The sequence below is a fragment of the Apodemus sylvaticus genome, chromosome 19 (genome assembly GCF_947179515.1).
Source record: "Apodemus sylvaticus chromosome 19, mApoSyl1.1, whole genome shotgun sequence".
In the NCBI taxonomy this organism is placed as follows: domain Eukaryota; kingdom Metazoa; phylum Chordata; class Mammalia; order Rodentia; family Muridae; genus Apodemus; species Apodemus sylvaticus.
Genome location: NC_067490.1, coordinates 3,725,589 through 3,748,516, shown reverse-complemented (window position 1 = coordinate 3,748,516; position 22,928 = coordinate 3,725,589). Strand labels below are relative to the sequence as shown.

At 46.3% G+C, this 22,928-nt stretch overlaps 1 protein-coding gene and 1 pseudogene across 23 annotated transcripts in view; both read right to left on the bottom strand.

The window, feature by feature from the left end:
• LOC127669619 (H-2 class I histocompatibility antigen, D-B alpha chain-like) overlaps positions 1-22,928 on the bottom strand; it is a 450,763-nt gene that overhangs the window by 223,263 nt on the left and 204,572 nt on the right. For 3 of the 23 annotated variants that reach the window (XM_052163733.1, XM_052163734.1, XM_052163745.1), the window contains exons 1-4: positions 4,165-4,417; positions 3,692-3,961; positions 3,214-3,489; positions 1,550-1,721 (exon numbers count right to left, since the gene is read on the bottom strand). In XM_052163733.1, coding sequence (XP_052019693.1) covers positions 1,550-1,721; positions 3,214-3,489; positions 3,692-3,961; positions 4,165-4,237 — 791 coding nt within the window. In that variant the 5' untranslated portion in view covers positions 4,238-4,417. Of the gene's footprint in view, positions 1-1,445; positions 1,722-3,213; positions 3,490-3,691; positions 3,962-4,164; positions 22,043-22,928 lie in introns of those variants that run through there. The other 20 variants (XM_052163731.1, XM_052163732.1, XM_052163744.1 and 17 more) reach the window with 15 other exon arrangements.
• On the bottom strand, positions 22,129-22,705 carry LOC127669631 (H-2 class I histocompatibility antigen, Q9 alpha chain-like; annotated as a pseudogene).

Here is a 22,928-nt window from a genome sequence, read left to right as displayed (position 1 = left end):
TGGAGGGATAAAAATGGAAAAGCACCTCCTACTCCTGTCATACATGGACATCCATGAGGAGAACCAGACAGGAATCACTCACAAGAACAAGAATAGGCCCAGTCCCCTGTACAAGCTAAAGATGCAAGAAGTAAACTCAGAAGACAAAGTCAAGAGTCACAGTCAGCTCCCACAGCCTCATCCTGTCCCCGATACACACAGCATAGTGACACAGATTCTGGAATGTTCTCCATCTGCCATTTATTTCTTCTAATAAAACTCAAAGTATTCTCAATCCATGACATTAACAAGCAATCAACCTCAGGGGAAGATGTGAACAATCAAGTTCACATTCAGATTCTCATTCTCAGTGTGGAAGTGAGGAGCTGCAGCTCAGGGCAGCATGGAGCTGACAGGATGCAGATGTCCCCCAGTGTGTGTCTGGACCAGGAAGGTTGGCTGTGGAAGGGAACACAGGGCAGTGCAGGGACAGGGTCCTGTGTGCAGGGCAGGCTGGGCTCCACAGTTCTTCACATTGAGCCCCGAGGCTCACAGGGAACATCAGACACTGTTGTCTAAAGAGAACTGAGGGCTCTGTGTGTCACAGGAGGGACCTGAACACACTGGCTGTCACTCAGTCCACTCCAGGCAGCTGTCTTCATGCTAGAGAATGAGAGTCATGAACCATCACTGTGAAGTCAACATCCCAACAACCCACTGCTCCCAGGGGATTCTGGGAGTCCCTGAAACCCAATCATGCCCACATTGCCCCTCCCCAATCAGACCCCAGAGTGTCACCTTTACAGTCTGGGAGAGACATATCAGAGCTCTGGGTGCTGTCCTTGCCTAGGGTAAAACAAAACATATGTATATATACATGTATGTATTCATATCACGGTACAACTCAGGCCCCAGGAGATGTCTCTGGAGGAGCTGTTATGGATTCCCAGAGCTCCCTCCATCTCCAGCTTCACTCCAATGTCCCCAGGACAATCCTGTCCCCACACTAACCTGGAGCTGGAGCATAGTCTCCTCCTTGTCCACCTGTGAGAAGGAAAGCTGTGAGAGTTCAAGGAAGATCTTGACACTAGGAAGTTCCCAGAACTGACAGCAGACCCAGGTGGAGACAGGAGCAATGTAGGGTGTGGCTATGTTTCCATTAATGAGCAGAGCACACTTCAGAAGGAGGCTGAGAGAAAACTCAGACCCTGCCCTTTCCTACCTGTGTTTTTCCTCCTCTTCATCACAAAAGCCACCACAGCTCCGATGATGGCCACAGCTCCAATGACAACCAGACCAGCAATGATCACCATGTTGGAGTCGGTGGATGGAGGCGGCTCTGGGAAGGACAGACACAGGAAATGAAGGGGAGGTTCATGACCCCAGCTCTCAGCCCTGACCTGCTTAGGGTCTGCAGAAGGCTCCAGCTTTCCCTGACCCCAGCTCTGCACCTACACCCTCCTTACCCCATCTCCTGGTAAGGGGCTCAGGCAGCCCCTCATGGTGCACATGGCATGTGTAATTCTGCTCCTTCCCAAGAGGCACCACCACAGCTGCCCACTTCTGGAAGGTTCCATCCCCTGCAGGCCTGGTCTCCACAAGCTCCATGTCCTGGGTCAGGTCCTCCCCATCTAACTGCCAGGTCAGGGTGATGTCAGCAGGGTAGAAGCCCAGGGCCCAGCACCTCAGGGTGACATCACCTTCAGGTCTGGGGTGATGGGTCACATGTGTCTTTGGGGGATCTGTGTGGAAGATTTAGGAAATCACACAATTAACAAGACAAATGGAAATCACAAGACACAGTTAAATCAATGATGACACTGAACTATGTATCTGTTTGACACTTCAACTGTCATTGCACTAGTGACCTGCAGGTAGCGCCGGTCCCTTCAACACAGAACTGCACATGTTTCTGGGGGACTCAGAAGCTAAGAGGGAATCCACATGAGCCAGTGGGTCAACATGGTCGTCCTTACATGATATTCTATAGCATGAGATAGGTGGTTATAGAATGGAAGATGGGATGGAAAATAAGTAATTTAATCTGTGCTTGAGTTCAAATCAAAATTAGAAATCAAGGCCATATACCACTGGAAGGGTGCCACCACTGAGAATCAACCCTTGTGGTCATCTTGCTGACCAGCATAACTGTCAGTTTAAGTGAACAGCCAGTACACAGTGTGTAGCAGAAATGTGGTGAACCTCTGACACTCAGCCAGAGAAAATGACTCTCAGCCCCTGCCTCTGTGGTGACAAGGTACAGGTGTGTCACACAGGATCCCTGGAGTGTGCTGTGGACCCCAGTGCAGCACTCACTGAACACAGCAGGCTCACAGGGTGTGTGGATCTTCCCTCTCACTCCAGCCCTGGATGGCAGAAGACCCTGTCTCTCAGAGTCCAAGTCCTGATTCATTAGGGGAGCACTGTAACTTGTGGGACAGAGAAAGAGCAGAGAGGTTCTGTGTGTCTAGTTCTGACAGAAAACAGTCTATGATCACAAAAAGGTCTTTAGTGGAAACCCTGGTTTAACTTGTCTAATTATCCAGGTTAGCAGTCTTCCCTGGCACCTGTGGAGACTGATACAAATGATAACACAAGGGCATGGAGTAACAGGATCACTCCAGTGCAGACAAAAATTGAATAGAAAGAAAATAACGTCTTAAAAAAATTAAAGAAAGAAGAAAAGAGAAAATATTATAAGAAATTCCACAATTTATATTCCTCCAGGGTACCTGTGACCACTCACCACTGTAGGAATAGATAGCATTGGATTGTGGAAGGGATGCAAACCCCACAGATAGGGAGGGATCTGTGAGAATGTATTCTTTGGAAAGTTCTAGAAACTCGGGGAACCAGGCTAGTGTAGGGGAGTCCATGTCTCCCATCAGGTAAAGGAGACTTTGGGTCCTGAGTTGTAAGGCCTGACACACTCAGCATGACACGGGTCACACAGACAGTGGGTGTGGGCAGAGAACTTGGTCTGGGAGAGGCCATGAGTGACAGAGGCTACAGGCAAAGGGAGCAGCTGTTATTAGGTCAGCAAAATTTTACCCTTCCCAGGGAGAAGCCTCTGCCCTGGGAGAGGCAGTGCAGTCACTGTGATGAGGATCAGGAGACCCAGGGACACTGTCTCCCCTCTGAGACAGGGGCATCGCCCCAGCTGAGGGTTTCTTCTTCCCCAGGACTGAGCCCCAGCCCGAGGGCAGAGGGAGGAGCTGCCCGCGGCCCCTGCACCTGTGCGCAGCAGCGTCTCCTTCCCGCGCTCCAGGTGTTTGTGGAGCCACTCCACGCACTCGCCCTCCAGGTAGTCCTTGTAATACTCTGCAACACCAGCCTGCTCCCACTTGTGTCGGGTGATCTGCGCCGCCATGTCCGCTGCTGTCCACGTTTTCAGGTCTTCGTTCAGGGCGAAGTAATCGCGGCCATTGTAGGCGTACTGCATGTACCCGCGGAGGAAGCTCCCGTTCGACCCCATGTAACAGCCACACATCCGCTGGAGTGTGTGAGAGTCTGCGGGACCCCGTGGTCAGCCCCGCCCCTGCCCCGCCCCACCCCACCCGGCTCCGCCTACCCGCAGACGCCTCCAAACTGAAAGGGAAACCGGTCCAGGGTCCCTTCTGCTCCTGAACCTCGGACTTGGGATCCATCCCGGATGTCTCTGGTGCATGTCAGGATGTGGAGGGGTCGTGACCTCCGACCCGGGGTCACTCACCGGCCTCGCTGTGGTTGTAGTAGCCGAGCAGGTTCCTCAAACTCCCTTGGAAAGTCTGCTCCGCGCTCTTGGCTCTCTGTGTGTTCAGTTCCCAATACTCCGGCTCCTCCTGTTCCATCCACGGCGCGCGCGGCTCGGCCCTCGGATTCTCCGCGTCGCTGTCGAAGCGCACGAACTGCGTGTCGTCCACGTAGCCGACAGAGATGAACCGTGGGTCCCCGAGGCCGGGCCGGGACACAGCGGTGTGGAAATACCGCAGCGAGTGTGAGCCTGGGGGCGGCGCGCGGTGAGACCCCGACCTCCTCCCGGGACCCCGGGCGGGCGCGCGGGCCGGGAGGGGAGCAGGGCGTGGGGCTCGGGACGCGGGTGGAGAAGGGGCGGAGGGTCCGGTGGGCGACGCGGGGACGCGGCTTCCCCGGCGCTGCACCCGCCCCTCCCCGCAGAGCCCGTTTCCCTCCCGACCCCGCACTCACCCGCGCGGGTCTGGGTCGGGGCCAGAGCGGCCGCCAGCAGCAGGAACAGCGTGCGCGGAGCCATCGCCCCCATCTGGGATCCGGGGCGTCAGAGTCCCGCGGGCTGCGTGGACTTTATAACCAGTGCTGCCACGAAGCTGGTTGGTTCCCAGGGATCCATAGCCCTGGGCTTCCCCACCCCTGACCTCACCGCCTGGAGATTAAGACTTTGCTTGAACCCTGTGGTGTCTTCAAGTTCTGACCCAGAAGCTGTCTGGACACACTCTCTGCGTCCTCTCCTTCACCCTTCTTCTTCCTTCTTCTCTTCAGAAGTCAGACTCTGGAATCTTCTAGAATAAATGCCACTTCCGGGAATACAATGGTGACACAAGTGTTGGAGATGCGGTGGAGACATGCTGCTCTCTGTTCACCTGCAGTGGTGACTCACACTGCCAAGCCTGAGTGCAGACTCTCATTTGTAAAGAGGAGACTTTGCCTGTTCCCTCGGGATTTCCCTTCTCCACCTTGGCCTAGACTCAGATTCCTCCTGTTTCTTCCCAGATGCAGCCTCCATGGTTCCAGATGGGTGTGCTTTATTTACAAGGATCTTCATTCTGAGCCCTGAGATTGTCCGTGTGGACCTGAATCATTGTCTCAGCACAGGAGACCCCCTTGTCCACTGAAGAGAGACCCCTGTGGAGACCACAGACAGCAGGGCTCTGACCCCTGTCTACACTGCACTTCCCTGTGTCTGCACTTCCACGGACAGTGGCCTTAGTGACTCAGTCACAGGTGGAGAGGAACTGTCACCGACTCTAACACAGAATACTGATGACAGTGTGGTAGGAGTTGTGTAACCTGTGACCCTCTCAGTCCCTCTCTGACCTTCACTCACACTGTGAGCTGATGAGCTGAGGGACACGAATGTCACAGCTGTGTGGGACACTGCATCTGACAACAGAGTTGGCCCCAGAGTTCCTCAGGCCTGTGCAGTGTGGACACTGGAAGAAAGATGATTCTCACGCAGAGAGTGCACGCTGGTGAGGTGAGGTTTCAGCCCTGATGAGTACTGTGTGGAAATATTAAATTCTTACATTTTTTGATGCTATGCATTTTTTACCCGACCTCTTCAAATCACAGCTACAGGTAACTAAATTTGGAAGTGAGAGCAGACTGGGGTGGGGACACCTGCACAGTCACTTGTGACACAGAGCAACAAATATGGGTGACCACAGATGTGAACGCCTGTCACCTCCTTATGCAGGTGTCCACAGCAGCCCAGCAGCCTCACCAGGATTCAGCAGAACCTGTGTCCACGGACCATTCACATGAAGTGCTGTGGGTATTTTCCCTGGGAAGTTAATGCGGATTAACCTAAGGAAGCTGCTGGCCTTCGGCAGCTCACAGAATGTATCTGTCTCTGTTACTGTTCTTACTATTTTATTCTGTTTGGAAACAAGGTTTGTTCCCACAGCTCTGGCTGTCCCGGAATTTAATATGTAAACCAAGCTGTCCTGGAACTCACAGAGAAACATATTCCTTTGCATCCTGAGTGCTGGGTGTCTTAGATTGGGTTTCAGTGCTGTGAAGAACACCATGACCAAGTCAGCTCTTCTAATCCCAAACATTTAATAGAGGCTGGCTTACAGGTTCAGGGATTTAGTCCATTATAACAGGAAGCATGACAGTGTGCAGGGAGACATGGTGCTGGAGGAGCAGAGACTTCTGCATCTGGATCCAAAGGCAGCCAGGAAGAGGCTCTCATTCCACACTGGGCAGAGCAGGAGCATAGGAGACCTCAAAGCCCAATCCCACAGTGACACACTTCCCCAACAAGGCCACGCCCACTTCCACAAGGCCACACCCACTAATAATGCCACTCCTTGTGGGCCAAGCTTTCAAACACATGAGTCTATAGGGGTCACCTATTCAGTCCACCACACTGGGATTGAAGGCCTGTGTCGCCACATCAGCTTTAGTTAGTTTTTTATTACTGTGATGAGACACTGTGACCAAGGCGACTTATAGAAGAATGTGTTTAATCTGTTCTCTAGTCTGAGAGGGTTTGAGTCCATGATGGCAGAGGAAAGGTGGGGTGGACAAACAGCCATGAGCTCACAATTTGATTTGCAAGCAACAGGTTGAGACCCTGGGAACAGTGAAAGTCTGTAAAACCTTGTCTCACCCAGTGCCCATCTTCCAACCATGCCACTCATGCCAGTCCTTTCTGAACAGCTCCAACAGCTGGATTTGAGGTATTCACTCCTATGAGCCTGTGTGGCTGTTCTCATTCAAACCAGCACAGCGTTCACTATGGGATGTAAGAGGCCAGCAGGGTCCAGATACGTGTCCAGTGCAGTCTGTACAGAAACGCCCTCAAACAGGGGACTCTGCTGAGTTAGCATCTCCCCTTTGCCTCTGTCTCCTCCTGCTCAGCCCCTCTCTGTCTCTGTCCCTCAGCCTCACCCCATCAGTGCCCAGCACCCTCCCTCCTGAGCTCTGCACTGCACTGTCTCCTCCTGAGCCTCTAGTTCTCTCACTGTGCTCAGCCAGCGTGCTGTGGGTCAGCTGTGTGGGTTCCTGATGGAAACATTGCAACAGTGGCTGGGGAGATGGCTCAGCAGCTCCGAGCACTTGCTGCTGTTGCAGAGGATCCAGGTTGAGTCCCTGACATCAGCACATGGCGGCTGTCAGCGTCTGCAACTTCAGTTCCAAGGGATCCAATGCTAGTGCACCTACACACTCACATACAAAAATGAGAACATCTAATGAAAATAAAATAAAACAATACAGTTTTAAAATGCTCCAAAAGCTCTCTTTCTTTCTCCTACCTTATTAGAGTGTGAGGCCAGGTGCTAAGGACACAGGGCTATTTAGAAAGCACGCTACCACTAGCCAATGAAGCCAGCTCTGGAGCAGTACTGAAATGTGTGATTCAATAGACTGTACCTAAATGACAGTTTGAAAAACAGCATAAAATTAAAATACAGAAGATATTTCATTTTCTGGGCCTACTATGTACAATGGGTCACACTTGAGCCTGAGTGTTGCTTTTTGATTCCTGTGAACAAGGAAAATTTTGCTCAATTGCTTGAATGGTAACTTGTAACAGACCATGACATCCCAACATCCAGAGCCTTCCTGCAGGAAGTGATGTCACCTTTCCCATCTTCTGTCAGCCCCTGAAGTGGCTGACAGAACAAATAACCTGCTACTAACAACAATTCAGTTGTTGGCCAGGCATTGTCAAGACCCTCAGGGCCGGGTGGTGGTGGCACATGCCTTTAATCCCAGCACTTGGAAGGTGGAAGCAGGCAGATTTCTGAGTTCGAGGCCAGTCTGGTCTACAGAGTGAGTTCCAGGACAGCCAGGGCTACACAGAGAAACCCTGTCTAGAAACAAACAAACAAAACAGCAAAGACACCCCTCAAAATCCTGGGTCCAGTGTGGTCCGGGTGACCCTTTCTTAGTTTTCCCATGGTGACCAAGTCAGTTCTATCAGTCAACTGTGTCTCAAGAGAGGGAGGGACTCCCAATCCCCAGTCCTCAAGGGATTGAAATGAAAAAGCCAATTAGACAAGACTGAAACATGACTCCAGCCTGTACTGAGGCTGAAGCAGTTTTATTATCTGCTTTTATATCATTCTTGGTACGCCCAAAACACATGGTCACTCCTTAGATAAAAGACAAAGTAATCAAGCAAAGTAGTGACATGCCAGGAGCCATTCTCACTTAGATCTCTGTCACACCAACTCCAGTGTCATCTGCGTGACATGACAGTACATCATTAAGGCAGACGGGAGAAAAATGCCGCTCGGGGTTAGGCTCCCTGGAGATCTCTGGCAGTGTGCCCACCTCTGGCCTTGAAAAGGGCCTCGATGTTCTCCAAGGATACTGCGCTTCCTGGCTTATAGGTTCTGCACTGTGTCTTTCTTCTTCCTATTCTTAATTCTTTATACAGCACGATCCCAGCCTACAAGCTGGTTAATTGATAAAGGAGAACTTGGTATTCTGGTTGAAGGAAAAGAGGATGTGGTGATTACGCCCACTGCTTCCAGTCCTAAACTCGATGAACTCATGTTGAACCTTAGTGAAAGAAGGTGTTGGAATGCTTTTCCTCAGGGTCTGTTTTATTATTAGCCTTAGCAAAGGTAGTGCACAAAGAACAGAGATATTAGGGAATATTATGAATAGTTTGTAGCAGGAAGAACACAGTAGAAGAAAGTATAGGACTACTGATGAGTTATTGCTTTGTACAGGTACTTATGATAAAGTAGATAATAGATGGGTAAAAGCAATGAAGGACAGAAGATCCTATCGTATTCTTTAAATAGGAGAGATAAATTAGTGTGAGTTAGACCACCTCGGTGCCTGCTGTCCAGGGCAGTACCGAGGGCTCTTGTCATGAATATGTGCTCATTCTTAAAGCATTTTGACTTTTGATGGCACAAGACGGCTAATGGCATAAAAATTGGCCCGAAGACCCAGGTTCTCCTATCGATTATTAACACAACTTTAAGTAACCACAAGTTAGACTCGAACACCATGTGTCTAAGGTTTTTTATCTGCTTTTGATCATGGTTTATAGAGGAAGAGTTCCTGTGGGTATCATGTTATGTTTGTTGGGGTTTTGTCTAAGCTCCACCCCACGCCTACCTGGCAATGGCCAGGTATGCCCCGCCCCAGAGATCTGGCCCACTATAAGAGGGGCTATTTGCCCCTCCTCTCTCTCTTTTTGCTCTCCGCTCTCCCACATACTCTCACCTCTCTGCCCCTGGGGCTCTTCCCCCCCTCCACGTGGTCATGGCTGGCTTCCACTCTCTCTCTCTCTCTCTCTCTCTCTCTCTCTCTCTCTACCTCTCTCTTTCTACCACTAACTCCCATCCCCTATTCTGAATAAACTCTATTCTATACCATGTCTGTGTGTGTGGTCCTTCAGGGGCAGAGGTGCCCAGGCAAGGGCCTGCCTGGACACCTTCCCCCACGCTGCCTAGCCACACTCACCTAACCCCTATACTCCCCCTTTTAAGTCTCATCATCCTGCTGAATCCTTCATTGGTGCCTGCTGAATCCTTCATTGGTGCATTTGTTTACTTACTGTTCTAATTAAGATGGAAATGTACCTTGTTTAGCAATTGTTTGAGTGTTTCTGGAGGTGTGCCAACCTTGATCTGTTCCTCAATATACTATAAATATGCCTGACTAAAAAGTAAAGTTGCGCCGGGCAGTGGTGGTACACACCTGTAATCCCAGCACTCTGGGAGGCAAGGCAGGCGGATTTCTGAGTTTGAGGCCAGCCTGGTCTACAGAGTGAGTTCCAGGACAGCCAGGGCTATACAGAGAAACCTTGTCTCAAAAAAAAACCAAATCCAAAAAAAAAAAAAAAAAAAGAAAAAGAAAAAAGAAAAAAAAAGAAAAAAAGAAAAAAAAGAAAAAAAGAAAAGTAAAGTTGCAGCAGATTCAAACTGCCATCCAGTGTGTCTGTCTGTCATTACCTTGCCACACCTGTGCCTTCCTGAATGCCAAAGTCCTGGTTTTCCTATGGTCATAACTTTGGTGCCTTCGAGCAGGGACTCTTTGGACAGGTAATCTTTCTTCTTCTTTTCTCTTTTCTTCAAGGTAACGGGCCTGGCTCTCGCCAGGACGCTGCAGGTTCACCGGTAAAGGATCACCGGTTAAGTGCAAGTAATCGTGAGGTGACCTGAGGTAATCTGAGTTGAAGCAGGAACGAATGTTCCTCTGTTTTAAAGATATGATGGCCAATAGAGATTTAAAGGTCTCGGAACGTACGTGGCTCAAAGAAGCTGTAAATAGAATGATGCCTCCCTCAGAAGGTACTGAGATACTCCTTAAGCAATTAGCTTGAGAAAATGCTAACACTTTGTGTCAAGACCTCATAAGGCCTATCAGAAAAACAGGAACAGTGCAGGACTTTATAAAAGTCTGCGTAGATGCCTCACCAGCCGTAGTGCAAGGAATGGCCTATGCTGCAGCTATGAAAGGTCAGAAGTTCAGCGCCTATGTTAAGCAAAAATATGGAGGAGGAAGAGACTCCTCGGGTTCCACTTGTTATAAGTGTGGAAAGAAAGGACATATGCAAAGACAGTGTCCTGGAGAAAACAATTGGGGTTACAAGAAAAGAGGATCTCCTTCAGTAGTGTGCCCTTGGTGCCAGAAGGGCAGACATTGGAAAAATGAATGTAAATCCAAGTTACACAAGGATGGAACACCCCTTACAGGCGAGAAGAAGGAGGAAAACTCAAAAAACTAGGTCAGGGGCAACCTCTCAGCCCTGGAATTGAAAGAGAGGACCAAGATAATGCTACTAAAGAAGAGTGTGCCCTTAACCCTGAGGCACCAGAATTTACTATTCATGATCTGCCTAGAGCTGCTCCAGGTAGTGCTGGATTAGATCTAGCTTCCTGTGAGGATGTCATTTTGTCATCCTGGGAAGGAGTTACCTTGATCCCAACTTCAGTGATAGGGACATTACCACAAAGAATAGTGGGACTTATAACTGGGTGTAGTTCAAACTATAAAAAGAATTTTGAGGTACTGCCAGGAATGATTGATGGAGACAGCACTGGAGACATAAAAGTGATGATGAGACCTGTGAGAGAGACAGTACAGATGCATAAAGGACAGAGAATAGCACGACTTCTCTTGTTGCCATATCTTAAACTGCGTGACCCTGTGTTAAAAGTAAATAGGGGAGCCGGGCGGTGGTGGCGCACGCCTGTAATCCCAGCACTCTGGGAGACAGAGGCAGGCGGATTTCTGAGTTTGAGGCCAGTCTGGTCCACAGAGTGAGTTCCAGGACAGCCAGGGCTACACAGAGAAACCCTGTCTCAGAAAAACCAAAAATCAAAAAAAAAAAAAAAAAAAAGTAAATAGGGGACAAGGACAGTTTGGATCCACTGATGTAGTAGCCTGGGTCCAAGATATTGGGGCCCAGAGGCCTTTTAAAATGGTAAGGATTAATGGAAACTGGAGCCGATAGACCCTGCATAGCAGGAAAAGACTGGCCTTCTGCTTGGCCTTGTCAGAGGACTTCCTCTTCCTTGTTAGGATTGGGAATGGCCTCGAATGTAGCTCAGAGCTCCAACCTCCTTAGATGGGAGTTGGAAGGTGAAACAGGAATGATTCAGCCTTATGTCATTCCCTCTCTTCCTTTCTCTTTATGGGGAAGAGACATTATAGAAGATATGGATCTAAAATTGGTGTCATCTGATAATTTGAATGATCAACATTTTTCATAGGGGCCACTGGGAGCTTGTTACATGCAGATCAAATAAGTTGGGAATCAGAAGAGCCTGTGTGGCTCAATCGGTGGCCCCCTGACAGAAGAAAACATACAGGCTATAGAACAATTGGTGCAAGAACAATTAGATAAAGGGCGTATTGAAGAAAGCACCAGCCCTTGGAATACACCAATCTTTGTTATAAAGAAAAAATCAGGGAAATGTAGATTGTTACACGATCTGAGAGGGGTTAATGCAACTATGACAGATTTGGGTGTTTTGCAGACAGGACTTCCCTCTCCTGTGGCAGTGCCTAAAGGTTGGAAAATAATTGTAATTGATTTCTAAGACTGCCTTTTTACTATAAAATCACATCCTGAGGACTGTAAAAGGTTTGCATTTAGTGTTCCATCAGTTAATCTAAAAAGACTACATAGAAGATGTCACTGGAAAGTTCTTCCTCAGGGTATGAAAAATAGTCCTACATTGTATCAAAAGTTTGTGGATCAGGTTTTAATCAAAGTTAGAGAGCAATGTTCAGATGTGTATTTGATTCATTATATGGATTCATTATATATTGATAGCTCATCCTTCCAAGGAAATGACTGAACAGATTTTAGAATATACTATTGAACAACTGACAGCATTTGGTCTGGTTATTGCTCCAGATAAAGTTCAAAAGAATAGACTTTTGAATTATTTAGGACAATTAATATATAATGATTTTATCAGTCCACAAAAGGTCTCTATAAGAGTGTATAAATTACAATTGAATGATTTTCAAAAATTATTGGGGAATATTAATTGGATAAGATCTTATTTAAAAATCACAACCAGAGAATTAAGTCCTCTCTTTCAGCTACTACGAAGGGAAGCTGATCCTAAATATCTTTGTGTTATGACACCAGAAGCTATTAAAACTCTTGGTCTGGTGGAAGAGCAATTAAATAAAGCAAGAGTGAAACAAATTTTATATAATAAAGAACGGGATTTAATCATATTTAGACCAACTCCCCCGAGTCATGTGAAAGGCCCTGAGACCGGAACCTGGAAAGGCCCGGATGCTTTAATTTCCTCTGGGAGGGGATATGCTTATGTGTTCCCACAGGATGCTGACTCCCTAGTCTGGATCCCAGGTGGCTATTGAAGCAGCAACAAAGAAAATGAAAGCAGGAGAGATGGAAGACTGAAGTGAAACTACAAAAGCTTTTACTGGCTCCCAGGAACTGCCAAGTGGACTCAGCTGAAGAATCTGACAAGAGAAGCTGTAGAGTTGGTGACTGCTCAACAGCAGCCGCAGACTCTTGAATTTGTTTTCCTTGCATTCTATGATTAATTGTTATGCATGCAGACTTACTAATTGTGTGGATTCTGGCATAGATAAACATATGACAGTCATGATTTTGGTGAAGCGTCCTGCATATGTCATGTTGCCAGTAGATTTAAAGGATGAATCATGGTATGAAAATACAGCTATACAGACTTTAAAGAAGTTGCAAGAATTAATAAGATCAAAGAGATTTGTGGCTGCCCTTATCCTAGGGATCTCAGCATTAATAGCCAGACTCACTACATTTGCCATCTCTACTGCTGCCTTGGTTCAGGAAATGCATACTGCACAATTTGTCAATAATATGAATAAGAATATCTCATTGGCCTTGTCAGAACAAGCACTGATAGACAGAAAGTTGGAGTCAAAGATAAATGCTTTAGAAGAGGTGGTCTTAGCTTTAGGACAGGATATAGTAAATATTAAGACCAGGATGGAGAGACTCCATGCCATGCTGCCTTTCCGTATATCTGTGTTACACCTTTACCTTATAATGCTACTGAGCAATGGGAAAGGGTGAAGAACCATTTACAGGGAGTTTGGGCAGATTCTGAGATTACTCATGACATGGAGATATTGCAGAGGGATATTGCAACAATTAGCAAAGCACATCTAGATAATACCCAGCTTGACTCATTGGCTAAAGGACTGGAAGCAGGAATCAAATCTTTGAATCCTCTAGATTGGGTACAATATTTTGTCGTAATTGGAATATTAATATTAATTGTGATTATTATGGTTGTGCTGTTATTTCCTTGCCTCTTCAGACTTGTGCTGAAGTCCATTTACACGATGAAGCGAGATCTGACAGAGCTGCGTCTTAAAAACAAAAAAAAACCCCGGGAACTGCCACACCAACTCCAGTGTCGTCTGTGTGACATGACAGTATGTCATTAAGGCGGACGGGAGAAAAATGTCCCTTGGGGCTAGGCTCCCTGGAGGTCTCTGGCAGTGTGCCCACCTCTGGCCTTGAAAAGGGTGGTGTGCCAATCTTGATATGTTCCTCAATATACTATAAATATGCCTGACTAAAAAGCAAAGTTGCAGCAGATTCAAACCGCTCTCCGGTGTGTCTGTCTGTCATTACCTCACCGCATGCACCTGTGCCTTCCTGACTACCAAAGCCCTGGTTTTCCTATGGTCATGACTCCCCCAGCTGGGTCAGCCTGTGGCAGATCTCCGATGCCAGGAGATCTCGATACCAGGAGTCATTCTCACTTAGATCTCGATGCTAGGAGCCATTCTTACTTAGATCTCAAAACCCCCTCCTCTTGAAGCTCATCTGTGGATAGGTTACTATAGCAACTCCTTTCCACTTCACCTCCTCATGACCCCCTTTATCATGCCAAGATTTCCTGCAGCAATAGCCACCTTTTCCCAGAAATTATGATAAACTGTTTCTAAGAAATGATGCCAGCCCCTGAGATTGTCCCCCTTTACCCCTCCCTACACCTTGCTTGTTTCCCTTTAAATTGCCTTGTATAAAAATTAAAATTTGAAAGCTTGATCAGAATATTGTCTTGCTGTCCATCTCTCGAGCCTCTTGTCTCTCGCCTTCTCCTAGGTGGTCCGTGGACCCTGTTGGCTGTCATGAGTGTCGGGACAGTAACAAACAGATCACATAAGATAGTAATCAAGCAAGGTAGTAAGCCAAAAGATCACACAAGGTAATAATTAAGAAAAGCATTAAACAAAGCCCCTTCCATGTGATTGCTGAGAACCAAGCCCTGGTCCTCTGCAAGAGCAGCAAGAGCCCTGAACTGCTGAGACAACTCTTGAGTTCCTCCAAACTTCTCTTTAAATAATTATCTTATTGTGTGTAAACAGTCAGTATTTTGTTTGAGAGATCAAGTCAAATTCAAATAACAGTGTGAGGAATAGATCTTTTTACACTTTACATTTCTCCATGTCCTCTTCTTGTCCACTTTGTTACAAAATCACTGGATTTTCCTGTCTCCTTTGTTTAAGCATCATTTTGGCTGAATTATATGCAGGTAAAATTCCTGTGTCACTGATGCACAGAAGAGATGTTATATTCAGGCTGGAAGGCTGGCTCCTTGGTTAGGGACATGCACTGCTTCTCTAAAGTATCCACGTTTGATTCCCATATCTCTTATCAGGTGGCTCAGAACTGCAACTCCGGTGCCAGGGATTGAACACTTGTGACCACTGTGGGCTCCTTCACTCACATGCACATATCCACACAGACATGTACATACATAGTTAAAAATAATCAAGAAAAAGGAACTGTTATATCTACTGTCTTGAGATACTATGGACATTCAGGCTTGCTATGAGTGTCCCTACTAATAGAATTTAAAGCTTTGACAAATATTTATGTATTTTATTTTCTGTATGGGAGCGTTTTACCTGCATGTAGGTGTGTGCAGCACACGGTGCCTGCTGCCCTAGGAGGTCAGAGAGGACATCAGATCCCCTGGAGGTGTACAGGTAGGTGGTTGTGAGCAACCTTGTGGGTGCTGCTCCTGGGCAAGGGAGGGACAGGAGTTGAGCTGCAGGAGAGGGTGGGGTCTGCAAGGAGCAGAGTGAGGCCCTCATGCACCCCTGTCTTAGTGAGGGTTTCCATTGCTGTGTAAGACCCTGTGACCAAAAGCAACTTGAGGAAGAAAGGGTTTATTTCACTTTATGCTTCCACACCACAGTCTATCATGGGAGAGATTCAGGGCAGGACCTTGAGGCAGGACTCTAGAGGGAGGAGCTGAAGCAGAGACCAGACCAGTGCTACCTGGCTTGCAGCTCCTGGCTTCCTCAGCCTGCTTTCTTATACAATCCATGATCACCAGCCAAGACCACCTCCAGTGGGCTGAGCCCTTCTATATTGATCATTAATAATGATTTTTAAAATGCCCTATAGACTTTCCTAAACGCCCCTGGATGGAGGCATTTTCTCAATTCAGGATTCTCTCCCCAAATACATCTCAGTCTGTGTTGAGTTGACAAAATGCAAACAGCACAGCCTCCTGGTGCAGGGTCAGTCAGTGAGAGCTGAGGGAGGAGGATGGGTATGGGTTCCTCTGCCTGACCTGGAGCCAGGGCCCTGCCCTGTGGATGGAGGACCCATGGTAAATCAGTTGGAATGCATATAAAGTCAGGGCTAGTGAGGAGAGGGGAAGAGAACATTTTCTTCCCTCAGATCAGGGTAGTCTGATTTTTGAGGAACTGAGGAGCGGTAGGTAGGCAGTTCATAGATATACAGACAGACGGGTGGACATAGAATTAAAAAGGAGTGAGAAGAAGCGCTCTTCCACTCTTTGGACAGCTGCTATTTCCCTTCTTGCTCAGACTCCATGCAGCTTCAGGTCCTGCTCCAACAGACAGCTGCCCAGCTGGGGAAACATTCAGGGCTGACCCTGTGGGGCTTGCTAGGGTTCTTGCATGGATCAGAGGGCTAAGGGATTTTGCAAAGATCACACCACACAGCAGACTTCATGTGAGAGGTTTATTGAGGTGGGTAGTAAGGATGGAAGGGAAAATGAGCTGGTTGTGAAGACATGGGCCAGATAAGGAGGGTGCACAACTTGTGGCCACAGTAGAAATGTGTCACATTTGGTGGCTTCTGGCATTGAAAGGCTGAAAGCAGGCTGGTTCTGGAATGTGGGTGGTCATTGGGTGACAGACATCCATTTGTCTTATTTATTAAGGTGAGAAAATAGGAAGGGGTGACTGGTGGGGCAGAAATGGGGTCACTGAGCTCTTTAGACTGCTTCCTGTTGTCTGGGGGTGTTAACATCTTTGAGGACCCAAGAAAGCTGGGATGCTGTCTAGGTTCAAAATAAGCATGCTGTTCCCTCACTGTCCAGGCTCTGCAGGACCTTCTGCAGCTGGGGAATGCAGATGTGTCTTTAAGTTGAATTGTCATGGAGCAGGTGCTTTGAGGCTGTCTGCCATGCAGGGTTTGAGGAAACACCTGGAGGGAGCATTTTACTGAAGCATATGTGTATATAAGGATCAGAAGGTAAAGTTCAGGAGGTTAGAATAATTCTTTCTTCCTTAGATGAACATTTTAAACTTTTATGCCCATTGGCTGGGTGGGGGTGGGGCATCCCAAGATGACAGAGAGGAGGAGGAGACCCCACCCTCAGGAATAATCTGAACAGGTAGGAGATGAAACAGGCTGTTGGTTGACAGTACTCATCTGGAGCCCATTTGCCTGTGAGAGGTGGATTCAAGTAGATTCTTTGAAGCTTAAAAGAATTTTTTAAGTTTACAAAATTAGACATTTATCATTTATAACATTTATCATTTATATCATTTAACGTTTATAACATTTAGATACATTGTGTAATCTGTACTGAACTTGACGTTGTAGAAAAGGCAGCAGACTCAGGCCTTTGAGTCATAGTAAAAGCTTGGGGACCCAGAAAAGGAGTTTGGAGGTAAAAGCATGAACATTCTGCCCTCTTTCCAGAACACTGCATGTATACAGACCGGACAGGCGTTTTTAGCTCAGAGAAGCACTTTTAAGTCTATTCTTAGAAGGCAAACATAAGAAATTCATAATCTTGAGCTCAAGACGATGATAATAGCAATCACTGTTTATCATAGCCAGATCAATAACTGATCAGAGCTCCACTGATTAATGTTAAAACTCTGACCTTCTTAGATCTTAATATAATAAAAGCATAGCAAGGGAAGAAAACTGAAACATTTTTCATTTTTACATACACCTTAAATCACTTTTTTATACCTTTACAAATTACATTACACACCTTAAAACACCTCCTTAGAGCCTTATAAAATGCATTTAAAACACTTTTTAGACCTTTATAAGTAAGTCACATTCACAGATCTCAAAGCTCACTATTAAGATTATTGCAACTTACTTAATGTTTCATATCCACAGAACTTACATAAGCTTTACCATTTTTTCTATCCAAGTATGCACCACAAGACACAGGTGGCTGGGTCCTGAGAGCAGTCACAGTTAAACAACTTCCTTTACAGAAAGGGATAGTAAAAAGTTACATTGAAATCTGCTGTGTGCTTTATCTCTTCTTAGAATCTGGTAACAATGTGTCAGTGTCTAGACATCGTAGCAACTCTAGGAAAGTATCTGGTGATTTTCACACATGAAGAGAATTGAGAAGCACCTGAAGCCTGTGTTGTTGCTGCTGTTAAACTGACAAAGCTCTCCCTGGTCAACACCATCAGAGATCTGTGAAGGATGAATTTTACCTGAGCAAGCAGGAAGTACAGACTAAGCAGCTTCCAAATCTATTAAAAATGACAAACTTAGCCAGGCAGTGGTGGCGCATGCCTGTAATCCCAGCACTCTGGGAGCCAGAGGCAGGTGGATTTCTGAGTTCAAGGCCAGCCTAGTCTACAGAGTGAGCTCCAGGACAGCCAGGGTTATACAGAGAAACCCTGTCTCGAAAAAAAAACCAAATCTAAAAAAAAAAAAAAAAATCAAAAAAAAAAAATGACAGACTTATCTGTTACCTGGATAATCACTGAAGGTTCCACTGTGGTAGTCTGGTAGTCTTGATTTCACTGGGGACAGAGGACCCAGGACAGCATTAGTCTTCCCTGCCCGGTTCAGAAGGTCCAAAGACTGCAGTGGACCCTGGGGGATCAGCCTGCTTTGTCTATGCAAATCGGGGCAATCAACTCCCCAGTGTCCTGCTTGTCCACAGTTTGGACAGGTTCCTGGTGACAGACAAGATGAAGGGCAGATTGTCACCCAGTGGCTGGTTTGAATCCCATCAAAGACCTGAAGAGAATGAATGTTCTCAACCTAGACAGGGAGTGCAGAACATGCAGATCTTACAACTATAGAAAACACAGAGACTGCTGGCTGCCTGGACAGTCTCCCAGGGTTCCTCTGGAACGGTGGGGCATCCATGTCTTCGGGCTGCTAGTCCAGAACATCTGACAGATTGTTCTGTGAAGCGGGAATCATGAGGGACTTCTCTACCTGGTCCTGGCAGACTTCAGCATTTGACTTCCTGTGCTTTCTTTGTCCAGTTTGGACAGCATTTTGTCTCCAGTTGAAGCAAGGGCAGGTTCTTGTCCAGTGGCAGCTTGCTGCATTTGAGGGAAACTCCAGAAGGAGGTTCTTCCATGCTCATCATCTTCCTTGAAGTATATGGGGGTGCTGCCAGGAGCTGACACATCTCATTGTAAAAGAAAGTCTTAAATTAATAAAACATCTTTAAATGCCATATTCTGAAGCTGTCTGAGGTTTTTGAAGACTACTACCTAACAAAATCAACCAAACAAAAGTTTGATTAACTGACTATTAAGTAGCATTTAAAAATTTTTCTTAAACAGTTTGTAATAGGAGCTTTCAAAAGGATTAGTACTTCCCATTGCTGCTTTAAGGAGTACATAGGTATCTAAATACCATGGGGTTGATACATAGTATGTTGTAACCAAAATATAACCTTACTTTTCTTTGAATATACAAGAATCTATACCAATGAAACTAACTGTAACCTTAATTTGAATCAATATACAACAATCTATACTAATGTAATCAAATAAACGTCAATTTTGTATCACTATACAGGTATATATACCAATGTGAGCAAATATAACCTTGATTTTCCATCAGTATACAAAAGTTTATACCCATGTAGGCAAATATAACCTTATTTTGTATCAATGTACAAAGATTTATCCTAAGCTGGGCGGTGGTGGCGCATGCCTGTGATCCCAGCACTTGGGAGGCAGAGGCAGGTAGATTTCTGAGTTCGAGACCAGCGTGGTCTACAGAGTGAGTTCCAGGACAGCCAGCGCTACACAGAAAAACCCTGTCTCAAAAAAACCAAAAAAAAAAAAAAAAAAAAAAAAAAAAAAAAAAAAAAAAAAAAAAAAAAAAAAAAAAACCAAAAAAAAAAAACCAACCAAACCAAACCAAACCAAAACAAAAAACCCAAAACCAAAAACAACGACAAAAAACCAAAGATTTATCCTAATGTAATCTAATGTGATCAAATAAACCTAAATTTTGTATCAATATAAAAAGATCTATACTAATGCAATCAAATACAACCTCAATTTTGTTTCAATATGCAAGGATCTAAACCAAGGTAAGCTAATATAATTTTGTAAATGTATGTAATAATTTTCTATCAATATACAGTTGTACATAAGAAAAATTGAATAATTTACCTGTTTCCTATTATTCCTGTATTATTCCTATATCTCCCATTGTGTCTATATAAAAAGGAAAGATTTTAGATGTATCACAGTAAAACTATTTTCAGCAACGATGCTATCTGTTTATGCCAATCTGTCCACAGTGTTAAGCTTGGTTGTATTTGGCAGTCTTAGGATTCAGGATTTTTGAGTTCAGAGTTCTCTACAGTGTTCATGTCAGTTTCCTCTGAACTCAGGAAATTGAGTGTCATGAGCAGTTTGTAGCCTGAAGTTGATCTTTGGGTGATGTTTGCCACTTTAGCAGCAACACTGTCTGTGTAGAACACAACAGTCAACCCAAAGGTGTCCACTGTTTGCATAGGACCTGGCAACAGAAGAGGCATGGGGCAGTTTACCCCAGTAGTTAGTGTTAACACAATCCAGGTGAATTTGCCATTAGTGGGTCCTGTCTTCTTGGAAACCTAAAAGATTACTGTTAGGAAAGCTAGAAAACCTATTCATTTTAAGTGTCATAGTCCGCACATCTCAGAACATTTAAGAGCCTCAACCTCTTAAGTAATTCAAGGTATACAAACTTTGTTTCTAGTTACTTGCTTTAGATTGAAACTTGGGAACACACAGAGGAAGCAAGATGAAGGTCATTTCTAGAATCAGTTCCTACCTTGAATGACTACTGGTGTGATGACAGAAGAGTTTATGTATCCACAATATTCTTACAGAATTTGACATAATATTTATAACTTTTATGCCTTAAGTGTTAGAGAGTAAATGAAAACCAATAGATTATGAGATTGGTGGCAATAGAACGGTCCCTTATTTTCTGTTTTTCTCTGTCCCATACCAAGTGGTTCTTCTGATATGAGATGGAATTATTGGATTTTCCTTTAACAATCATGTGTGGGTTTAGAGAAGGAAAGACCCACGCTCTAACCCCAAAATCCAGCTTAATGTTTAATTGAACTGAAAAGTGGCAAAGACCATTTGCCACCTATGCCTGTAGAAGGAGGAAGAGACAAGATGGAGACAGATGACACCACTTGGCCAGTTGATTCCTTGTCTTGGGACATTTTCTCTTGATGATCCATCTTTTTCCTTCAGACGTTTCATTTGCCCCATGATCTTCAGATTCCTTAGTTGGATGCTTTTGTTCTTCTGGAAGGATAGGCGCATGGCCCTGCGCAAACCCTAACTCCCGGGGCTCCCCATTTTGGCCATTTTTTTCTTTCTTTTTGGCAATAGAAAAAGATGAATCTAAGTTACGTATACCTACATAGAGTTAAATATACTGCATTGCAGCAAATGAAGATTATCTGTTATGGATATTAATTATAACCTTTTAGTTTTAAGTTTCAGGCCAAATTTTGTTATATACTTTATTGTAGAGATCTTTATTGGGGTGCCATGCCACCTGGCAGGAACTTGACATAGACCAATGTGAAGTTCCTCTCCCAGTCTTTGAGCAGGAATTCCTGTGTTAGCTATAATTCTCTCCACCTGGGGTGAAGTGCTCAAAGTTGAAGCCCATTGTTCTTCAAGGACCTGCAGCTTCCTGAGAGGCACTAGCCACCTGCTGAGCAACCTGAACTGGTTCTGCCAATGAGTTTCCAGCCTTTGGGGGAAGGGTCCCTCCCCCCCCCTATATATTTGGTGACCCCCATTAAACTTTGAGCCTTGATCTGAAAACCTTTTGTCTTGGCTTCATATTTCTCTTGCAACCCCGGTCTATCCCCAGCTTTCCTTCCAGGTAACCTGGTAACCCGTTTGATGTAAGTGTGGCCATTTACACTTTATCAGTTTTAAATTATACCGAATGATTTTACAAATTCACACATAGTTTACACCATAGGTTAAAGAGATTTTTTAAAAAATGATTTATTTATTATTATATGTAAGTACACTGTAGCTGTCTTCAGACACGCCAAAAGAGGGTGTTAGATCTATCTCATGGACCTGACAGGATGCAGATGTCCCCCAGTGTGTGTCTGGACCAGGAAGGTTGGCTGTGGAAGGGAACACGGGGCAGTGCAGGGACAGGGTCCTGTGTGCAGGGTCAGGCTGGGCTCCACAGTTCTTCACATTGAGCCCATAGGATTACAGGTAACATCAGACACTGTTGTCTAAAGAGGACTGAGGGCCTCTGTGTGTCACAGGAGAGACCTGAACACACTGTCTGTCACTCAGTCCACTCCAGGCAGCTGTCTTCATGCTAGAGAATGAGAGTCATGAACCATCACTGTGAAAAAAACATCCCAACAAAGCACCACTCACGGGATTGTGGGAGTCCCTAAACCCGATCATGTCCACATTGGCCCTCCACAATCAGGCCCCAGAGTGTCACTCACCACCCTCCCTCTGGTTGCGGGAGCTCAGCACAGTCCTCTGGTTCACTGGGAAACTCTTCTCATTGCCCTTGGCGATCTGTGTCTCCCGCCCCTCCGGCTCCATCCAAGGCGCACGCGGCTCCATCCTCAGATTCTCTGCTTTGCAGTCAAAGCGCAAGAACTGCATGTGGTCCACGTAGCTGACTTCCAAGTTCCAGGGCTCCCCGAAGCCGAGACCGGGCCGGGACATGGCGGTGTGGAAATACCGCGTCGAGTGTGAACCTGGGGTGGCGGGCAGTGAGACCCCAACCACCTCCCGGGACCCCGGACGGGTGCGCGGGCCGGGAAGGGAGCAGGGCGCGGGGCTCGGGACGCGGGTGGATAAGGGATGGAGGGTCCAGTAGGCGACGCAGGGACGCGGCTTCCCTGGTTCCGCCCCCGCCCCTCCCCGCATAGGCCATTTCCCTCCTGACCCGGCACTCACCCGCTTCGTTCTATATTGCAGCCAGGGCAGCCGCCAGCAGCAGGATCAGCGTGCGCGATGCCATAGCGTCCATCTGGGATCTGGGGCGTCTGAGTCCCGCGGGATGCGTGGACTTTATAACCAGCGCCCCGAGGTGACGCTGGTTGGTTCCCAGTGCTTTGCACCACCCAATGGGGGCGAGTCCTGCCAGCGTCCTCAGTGTCAGCACAGAGTTCAGTATGAAATGTAAGAGGCCAGCAGGGATCTGGAGGTGATCAAGGGCAGTCTGTACAGAAACGCCCTCAAAC